At 42.6% G+C, this 10,188-nt stretch overlaps 1 protein-coding gene across 1 annotated transcript; it reads left to right on the top strand.

Annotated features, from left to right (window-relative positions):
- The first annotated feature begins 2,655 nt into the window (after positions 1 to 2,655).
- Positions 2,656 to 3,911, top strand: LOC115842338 (DNA topoisomerase I, mitochondrial-like). Its single transcript, XM_030837226.2, is given in 2 exon segments — positions 2,656 to 2,983; positions 2,986 to 3,911. Coding segments are annotated over 2 exon segments (1,173 nt in total). The 5' UTR covers positions 2,656 to 2,736.
- Positions 3,912 to 10,188: the final 6,277 nt, after the last annotated feature.

The following is a 10,188-nucleotide window of genomic DNA, read 5'->3' as shown; positions in this document are numbered from 1 at the left end:
GTGTCCTGCTTTTTATCCGGCAGCCCTAATTACAGGACATGCAGAAAATGTTTAGCTGCTCCATTTTAATCAAAGCATTTTTGTTGACTTGTAAACAATTGCCTGTGAAACCATTTTATATTGGTCTGATCCCAGTTAAGACACCCGGAACAAGCAATCTAGGCAGTGTGGCTGAACAATTTAACCCAATTCACTAAGCCTCTTGGCCTACTTATTCATTCAAAACACTCACTTTGTCTAAGATATTTATAGACGAGATCAATTTTAATTTCCTTTACCTCTCGAGCACACAGTTTGTAATTACTCCAACAGAGATTTATCCACCTTCTAATACAGTTCTGGGGTAAGACCTGCATGCCGGGGGGGTTCACTTCTACTCCAGCCTAAGTTGTCTGAACTGTCTTAATCTGTAGACCAATTTTCTCTACAGCCCCCTAAGGAAGGAACTTGTTGATTTTGGCAGTGTTTACCTTTCCTACAAACAAATTCAACATTTTCCAGACCGGCTGGCTCTTAAAAATCACATGAGAGCTGCGGAAAAACTGCCTAAAGTATGCTTCAGAATTCCTCCCTCCCCCATATTCTAGGAAAAGCTTTACGTTCCTCACAGCTGCTGGAAGATAATCTACGGAGTCAGGAGTATTTAGAATCTGTGGAGAAGGCTGTACAGTTCCCTGAGTTCAGTTCTTTTCTAGAAAGAGAGTAGAAGAATCTGTCAGAAAAAAAAAAAGTTCCAGCCTTCACGAATGATAATACGGACTTCCACGTGGAGAAAAGGGAAAAGAACTGATTTGATGTTTGTTTTCTCATAAAGGTTTAACAGTGTCATGTTCCACCTGGAGCAAGAACATGTATGTCGTGTGCTTGCGTGTTACTGGCTTTCACTGAGTATTGTCACTCATCTTTGCTTTGGGCAGCTTGAATGGTATAGTGTTGTGTCTTTGCATCGTTTTCATTAGTGAAGGTCATCACCCCCTTTCCATCTCCCCAGGTACCTCCAGCCATCCCTCTCTGTCTCTTAGACCAAAACCCGTTTTGCGTCATGTGTCAGCAGAGTAAACTTTCTTCCATGAAGGAGTCTTCCTTGGCAGGCACTAAATGGAGGCTGGTGTCACTACAATCAAGACAGTCCAATCTATGTTTTGCAAAAAGAAAGTGCATTCGAGTTTCCTCACATCTGCCGTTTATGTATAAAAATTTTCAGATTTCATTGAATATTCTCCTAAGTCTTGTGTGATGTGCTAGAGACTGTAATTCTGTTCATCAAAATTATCTTGATCTGGAAAGTGTAATTTACATTTATTTCCCCTTGATGTAGTTCAGTGTTATCTCTGGTGAACTGAGAGCTATTGATCTATTTAACAAATTATTTTTTTCCTCCAAGTAATAACTTCATTGTTTTCGATGCTTAAAAACCAAAGAGTTCATGTCTCTGGCTCTCAGAGTTTTTCCTCGTCCCTGCCACAGACCTCATCCCAGCCAGGACCTACCACCTTTGTTCGAGATCTCTTCCTGCCAGCTTCCACTTGCGGTGTCCTGTGGGAATGCACCTTTGCCCCAATTTGTTTCTTGTCTCTTCTGTTTTCTCTTGCTTTGTTCATTTTTTTTTTTCCAAGTTCAGACCCCTCTACCAGATGTCTCTTACAATCTAGACCAACTTTTTGGGGTGTGTTAAGACTCCCCCCCTTTTTTCCTATTCCTGCTCTTATTCTCTAATTTTGCACTGAAATGGGTATTTCCTTTCTCCTCCATGTGTCTTCTTTGTTGGATTAATTCCTTTCCTTCTTCAATACCTCCTCCTTACTCAGAAGTGTTGTTAACAATGAAATTTACTGTTCTAATTCTTTGGCTTATTTTTTGCCATTCAGGCCAGGTCCTGGCTCTTCTTCGCTTCTGTCACCTAGATTAGATTGATTACAGGGAGAGGAAGGTAACTGATTGGCAATTCACTACTTGGGCTGTTCTAAATGTTGGAACCAAGCCTGTAACACTTTGATTTAATGCTTCAGAATGAACTTGAATCTTGGCCAAACTCACCAATTATTTGGCTTCAGTGTACGAACCTGAGCTGCATTTAGCTTCCCCTCCTGTCCCCTGGGTCCTGGACTGGAATCTCTGGGTGAAAGCAGAGCTGGTCTGTGCTTGGGGCTCAGTGTGGCTGCTAGCCATGGTTTGCAGTAAAGGCAGGGGTGGGAATGGGAAAAGGAAAGGTGTACAGTCTCCTCTGACGCTTTCTCAGAATCCCTCACCCCGTTCTTAAACAAAGCCTTATAGGCACTGAAAGTTTCAGATTTTTAGTTTTTAAATTATTGGTCGTGGAAGTTAGATAAGCGCTTTAGTACGCTCCATGTTTTTTGGCCATTCTTTGGAAGCATGGTACTCGATACAGGTTTGAACTTTTGTGCTTGTTTGATACTAGTTGATACAATAAGTGCTTCAATATCAAACAGAAATGAAAGTTGCGTTTCCCTTGCCACTCCTGAAAACTCTACCGTGGCCCTCTACTGTGTGTATTTAGGAACTGAGAGTTTAGAATCAATCCTCAGATCCCACAGAACCCCTAACTTCAGATATTGTCACCGTGTTTCCTAGGGTATAACGACACTTTTCCCGCATGGAAAATGAACTGGGCTGACTCTGTCAAAGAGCTGTATCTTAGACGGGCACTGAGAGAAGATCGGCAATTTCAAGACCGAGCCCCCTGGGTTGTTCCGAGGCCGCGGCGACCACCCCAAGATGGGGATGCTGAAGAGGAGTGTCCTGCTGGAGGACGTGACCATCAACTGCAGCAGGGACTCCGAAGTACCCGAGCCTCTGGTAGGTCACCGGTGGAAGGAGGTGCGGTGCGACCGCACGGTCACGTGGCTGGCGGCGTGGACAGAGAACGGGCAGAACTCCATCAAGTACACCATGCTGAACCCCAGCTCCAAGCCGAAGGGGGAGAGAGATTGGGAGAAGTATGAAGTGGCTCAGCGCTTGAAAGGAGTCTGGGCGAGATCCGTTCTCAGTACCGGGCCGACTGGAAGTCCCGAGAAATGAAGGCGACACGATGCGCTGTGGCCCTTTATTTCATCGACAAGCTGGCGCTGCGAGCCGGGCACGAGACGGAGGAGGGCGACGCGGCTGGCACAGTGGGTGGCTACTCCCTCCGCGTGGAACACGTCCAGCTGCACCCAGGGGCCGGTGGCTGCCCGTACGTCGTGGAATTGGACTTCCTGGGACAGGACTCGATCCGCTACTACAACAGAGTGCGGGTGGAGAAGCCGGTGTACGAGAATCTGCAGCTGTTCATGGAGAACAAAGGCCCTGGGGATGAGCTCTTTGACAGACTGACCACCGCCAGTCTGAACAAGCACCTGCAGGACCTGATGGATGGCCTGACGGCCAAGGTGTTCCGGACCTGCAACGCCAGCCTCACCCTGCAGGGCCAGCTGAGAGCACTGACCAGAGCTGAAGACAGCATAGCCGCTAAGATTCTGTCTTACAACCGAGCAAATCGGGCCGTTGCCGTTCTCTGCAACCATCAGCGGGCGACTCCCAAGACCTTCGAGAAGTCGATGCAGACTCTTCGGTAGAAGATTGCGGCGAAGAAGAAGCAGGTGGCCGAGGCCAAGGCACAGCTGAAGAAGGCAAGGGCCGACCACAAATCCAGAGGGGACAGCAGGTCCAAGAGCTTCCTGGAAAAGAGGGGACGGCTGCTGGAGAAACTGGAGGAGCAGCTCGGGAGACTGAGCTTGCAGGCCACAGACAAGGAGGACAGCAAGCAGGTGGCCCTGGGCACGTCCAAGCTCAACTACCTGGACCCCCAGATCAGTGTCGCCTGGTGTAAGAGGCTTGGGGTGCCCGTGGAGAAGATCTACAACAAGACACAGAGGGCTCTCGACATGGCAGGCAAAGACTTTGAATTCTAAATGAGCATCTCTGTGCCTCATTGGAACTTATTTTTTTTCACCATTAAAGCAGATGGGAGAATTTTGTACAAAAAAAAAAAAGAGCTGCCTCAGAAGGCACACATCAGGTCCCTGCAAACTCAGGGAGCCCACCCTCTTGTTGGTGCATGTCTGAGGCCACAGATTTCCGTGCTGCCAAACAAGTCGGTGGGGACATTCTGGTAACTTGATGGTGATTTTTATGTGGAAGGATGTTAAGAGCCTCCCAGATGCAATTCAATCAGACCAGGAACCATGTTAGACAATTCTGCCAAATTTATACTAATGTAAAGTAAGCTAGGTGGCTGTTCACTCCTTATCATTATTTTTGTAACACTTGATCTAAGTCAAAAGTTTAAGAAAAGAGTTTGCCCCTTCCTCCTCTCCTCCCACCTTCATGGCCTTTGTTCTGACAAAATGACATTGATTTAGGATCCGTTAGATTAACCAGTTGCTTCTCAGACAAACTAAAAGTAATCCCGAGCTGATTTTACCATCTATTGGTTTCCAAACAAGTTTGACAAAACCCATGAATTTCCATGGAGAAACTCAACTTCTCTGTGTAGATGCTTTGACCTGTACACAGAAGCTGGCTCTTTGTAACCAATTGCCTTGTAATATTTGAAGGTTTAAAAAGTCTGCCCAAATGTGGGGAAAAGTTAAGCATCAATTTAAAAAACTAGTGAAAATTTTGAGCTCACTTACAAAAACATATTTTGAGCACAAGGTAAAGAAACATTTATATATTATGTACATAATACACAAAATAGTGAAACCCTGGAGAAGCTACAGGTAGACATTTAGGGATCAAGAATTTTGATTTATTTGTTAGGAAATGCAAGACTCTACACATGTTTATTTGACATGTGTTCTAAGAATGTAAATGTTGGATATGGTACGATAATCTCAGGGCAGCCACAGGAGGAAATAAGAATGAGGCTTAGAAGGAAGAGTTGATTATACACACAGGTCCTAGAGCGCCACCACATGAGATGCAGGGCCACAGGGGAAGCACCAGGTTTGGGTCAGGTGGGAGAAGACAGGAACAAGGGGAAATTCCAGCTCATCCTTTATTGGGATTTCTGTGAGAAAAGCAAGACAAATCAGAGTAAAGGGTTTAGGTTTGGATAATTACAGGAAAGCCTGGGCTATAGGATGGTGTCTCGCTGGTGGTACCCGGCCCAGGGATGACTTGGAGCTTGGTTTGTGAGAAATAGATAAAGGAGTGGTTGAGGCCATAGACTTGGATTGGTTGGTTTGCACATGAAAAATGTGCTCCCAGCTCAGCACGTTGTTATCTTTAAGAAATGGGTTTCTCTTTTGGCCAGAAAGCTTTTGAACGTGTCAAACCATCATACAATACAGAAAAGGAAGAAACAATTAATACAGCATCTTTAGTCACTTTCACACTAAGTTAAGTGCTATGAATATTTTATGTATAAGACAGTCTCTGTATTTCAAAATCCCAAACTACGGAACGAGGACATTTATAAGGGAAATGTTGATCATCTAGGAGAAAGAAGAGACGATCCTATAATATATTTCTTAATAAAGTAGGAGGGGATAAGACCCATAGCGCACAGGGTGCTAAGGGTCTCAATTCCAAGGAGATGCTGCTCCACTGGTATACACACTAATTAACTTAATAAAATATTACCAGTAATTTAAAAAACTTCCTAAATTCCCATCCTCAATAACATTCTTACCTCTACTCCCAGAGTTAAGTAACTTTTGTTACTATCTTTCCTTTTTTTTAATTTTATTTTACAAAGTCTGAAAAGATATTTTAAGACAATTTTTTAGAGCAGTTTTAGGTTAACAGCAAAACTAAGAAGTTATAGAGATTTCCATATGCCCCCTGTCCCTGCACTTACATAGTTTCTCCCATTATCAACATCCTCCAGCAGAGTGGTACGCTTGTTATAATTGGTGAAGCAACATCGACACATCATAATCACTCTAATCCATAGTTTTACCTTAAAGTTTAGTCTTGTGTTGCACATTCTTTGGGTTTGGATAAATGTATAAGGACGTGTAGTCATACTATAGTATCATACAGAGTATTTTCATTGCCCTAAAAGTCCTCTGTGCTCTGCCTATATACCCTCCCCCGCCCCAAACTCTGGCAACCTCTAATCTCTTAACTGTCTCCATAGTTTTTTTTTTTCCTTCTCTTCCAGAATGTCATACAGTTGTTATCATTCAGCACGTAGACTTTTCAGATTGGCTTCTTTCACTTAGCGATACGCGTATAAAATTCCTTCCACCATTCATCAGATATAATGGATTTAGCAACAAGTATCATCAAACTCTGGGTTACCAATCAAAAGGTAATGTATTATTTCTCATAATGAAAAAAAAGGGGGGGTAGGGTACCCAGTAAGGTCTGATTAGTACTTTCCACTGAGTCTGTATTCCACTATCTCTGCTTTTGGCTTCATCCTATAGTTGGTTTCCTCTTGTGATCACAAATGGCTGTAACATGTCATCTGGAGACAATAGTAACTAGTGGCAGAAAGGGGCTTACCTTTACATCTCTTGTGTCGGTAGGAAAGGACAGCTTCTCATGCCCGGAAAGATTTTCTCCTGTGGTTCATTGGCCTGATTTTGGCCACCTTTTTGTTTCATACCAACCCTTGGCAAGGGTTACTTTCTGACCGCTGGACTCCTTAGACTCCTCCAGACCCACTGGATCGGATGATGGGGTCAGCTTCCTTAGAAACACTTGGCTATGTGGAGGAAGACTGGATATCTTAAAATATATGCTCTTAGGAATCAGAGAAATTTCCTGCAACCAACAGGGCACGTCACACTCCTGTTTTCATTTATGGAAATTCCTGCTCTTACTAGTCATACAGAATGTCACACATGGTCATATCGATGAGCACATTTGAACAGTTAATAAGATTGAGCTGAGATTAGGACACAGGGGCTGTGTTAGTGATGCATGTTTGCCTTTGGGGCAGCCCAACATAATACTTAGGAGCGTCGGCTCTGAAGTAAATGCCAGCTTCACATAGCTGTACGATCTTGGGCCGGTTAAACCTAGCTTCTCAAAGCTTCCATTTCCTCACCATAAATTGCAGATAATGATAGTAGTCATCTCACCTGGTTGTTAGAAGGATTAAAGGAGATAATGTGTATACCACGTGTTCGAAAATACTTATCATATTTTAAATGTTCAACACACCCAAGGCATAATATCTTATTATATTTATTTTTGCACATCGTAGGCTCTCAGTACCCACTGGTGACTGAAAATACTAAAACAACTACAAAGACAAACAAACAAAAGCAACATAGAATCATATTAGCAAGTGACATCAAAAAGAAAAAGAAAAACAATAACATCTCATCCTGCACAGGTTCTCTGACTACCAACAGAAGCAGAGACGGGCCCTGCTGGAGGACTGTTGCCCTAAGTTGGGCTTGTGATAAATTCCCATAGGTTAGAGTCAAGGATGTTTTCACAAAGATCACCAAACATAGGAGAAGGCAAGCCACTGCAAGTTAAGGGATGGAAGGATGGATGCTTTTAGATTCTCATATCTGCAGAATGGCCTTAACAGACAAGGGCAACAGAGAACAGTGTACATTGATGCAACAGAAGTCACAGAGACCAAAGGAACGGATCCCAGGAACATACCCACGCACGTAGGGAAATCTGATGGACAGAGTCAGCGTCGCACATTAGTGTGGAAAGGAAGGTCGCTTAACAAATCAAGCGCTCAAAATAAGCTATCTCAGTGCAGGGGAGAATGAAAAGGGGTCCCAGTTCACACCATCATGTGCAAATATCCACCTTGAATAGACTGAGAACTTAAATGTTCAAAGCTGAGCCTGTGCTCCGCAACGGGAGAGGCCACAACAGTGAGAGGCCCGCGTACCGCAAAAAAAAAAAAAAAAAAGTAGATGTTAGCTTAGCTATGAGGGTATAAGAAAAAAAGTAAGTAACTGAGAAAGACATAATTATAATCAGGTTCCAGATATACCTATGTCCACAAAGGTGGACAGTACAGATTCTAGACTTTAAGTCATTCTTCGGTGGCAGCCTATCAAAAAATCTTGGGGCCAGGAGGTGAGTTTTTTTAATGTTGATCGAATGACAGTAAATACACTTTGATTTATTCTTTAAAGGAAGCGGCACAGGGTTTTATTACGGGGCTCCCTTACATAGTAATAACATTTCACATTATTCACCTTCAGAAGACAAAATACAAAACAAATTCTTGTATTAGATAACGGGTGAACAATGGCTGATTTGAATTAAAATTTATTTAAATGTCATTTCTAAAAGACAATGCATTTCCAGGCAGATCTCATTTGCAATTTCAGAAAATCATATCTTATTACATAAAGATAATCTTGAGTATGAAGATCAATGCCCAGATGGATTTGGTCCCATTTTGACATCACAAGTCGTAAGGACCCTGATTCATGTAATAGGCAAACGAATGGCATTTTCTGATACTTTTAAAGTCAGAATAATGACTGAGGGGAGCTGCCCAAAATTCTGCCAGGCAAAGGACATATTGGAGTGGGGACTGGGGGTTGTGGACCGCTTACCGGTGAACCTGAGGACAAAATTCAGCCCCTCCTCCCAAAAAGGAAGATAAAAGTCTTCAGACAGGCATTCTCTCTGGCCTCCTGGCTCAATAATTTATGTCACCCTGAGGGTATTTAAGGTTTGTGCCACGGTGTTTCAGGCTACTGCTGAAAAGATTCATTAACTGTGTCTCTTAGGTCACTTGTGTTTACGGCTGACTATAGGGGTCTTTACTGTAAGGGTCTCTCATACACTGATCAGATTCTATTACAGTGTCTGGGAAAAACTCATTCACAGTCTTTCTGTTGATGAAAGATTTTTTTTTTTAATTTTACCACAGGTACTTCAACATGTATCAAATCAAGAGTCTCTAATGATTCATAATTCTCCAAGGTCAAATTTTTTCACCCAACCTTATCTTCCCTACAGTAATCTTCATGAGAAGTTGAAACATATGTAGGTCTGCCTTGATTTAGGGCATGGATTTAAGAAGACATATGGCAAACAAGCCAACACTGGGTCAACAAACATATATGCCAGGATTTATCCGTTTAAAAAACTTTTTCATTAACCCTGGCAAAGACAGGGTTTCCGTGGCCTTAATGCACAATGACTCATGCTTTTAACTACCTGTAGATTGTTCCCTAGCCATGCAGACTCCTGTCCATTCTTCAAGCGAATAGTACCAGATTGACAAATTACTCCCATACGTATGCTTCTTGTTAAAATTTAAAAAAAGAGAAAAGAGTGAGTATATGGGGACTTCCCTGGTGGCGCAGTGGTTAAGAATCCTCCTGCCAATGCAGGGGACACGGGTTCGATCCCTGGTCCAGGAAGATCCCACATGCCACGGAGCAACTAAGCCCGTGCACCACACCTACTGAGCCTGTGCTCTAAAGCCCACCAGCCACGACTATTGAGCCTGCATGCCACAACTACTGAAGCCCGCGCACCTAGAGCCCATGCTCCGCAACAAGAGAAGCCACTGCAAAGAGAAGCCCTGCGCACCACAACTAAGAGTAGCCTCTGCTCACCACAATTAGAGAAAACCCGCATGCAGTAACAAAAACCCAAAACAGCCTAAATAAGTTAACTAATTAATTTTTTAAAAAAGAGTGGATATATCTATACATATAGCTGAGTCACTTTGCTGTACACCTGAAACTAACACAACATTGTAAATCAACTATACTCTAGTGAAAATTTTAAAAAAGAAAAATGATAAACATTTCAATGAACATATCTTCATAGATAAGATCATTATAAATATAGTGAAAACATCCAAAATATAATATGAATTCATTAGCTAAGAACCTAAAATCTCTCAACCAAATCAGTTGGGTTTGAGGGGTGCTTGAAACTGCATTATTTGGCAATGTAGTGAGAGGAGAGTAACTTTTTTCTTTAGCTTTGCTGTCTCTTTTCATCAAAAGGAGACATTTTTCATATCGGAAGAACAGGACTTTACCTAATTTTCTCTTATTTCATAAGCATCGTCTTTCAGGGTAATTCTGAAATTGGCCACCAAACAAACGTCAAGCATTAAAAACATTTTTGTTTGATTTGCACTCTTTTTTAATTGATTCTAGCCAAGACCTCGCTCTTGTTTAGCTGTAAATAATTTGTCGATTTTCTTTCAAAATGTCCATGATTTTTGAAAACAAAATGACATGAGTTATGCTCATAGGCTTATGCTCAGGGCAATTCATTCTC

Source organism: Globicephala melas, chromosome 2 (assembly GCF_963455315.2).
Source record: "Globicephala melas chromosome 2, mGloMel1.2, whole genome shotgun sequence".
Classification (NCBI taxonomy): Eukaryota; Metazoa; Chordata; class Mammalia; order Artiodactyla; family Delphinidae; genus Globicephala; species Globicephala melas.
The sequence above is the reverse complement of the archived record's forward strand: the minus strand, read 5'-3'. Positions and strand labels throughout refer to the sequence as shown.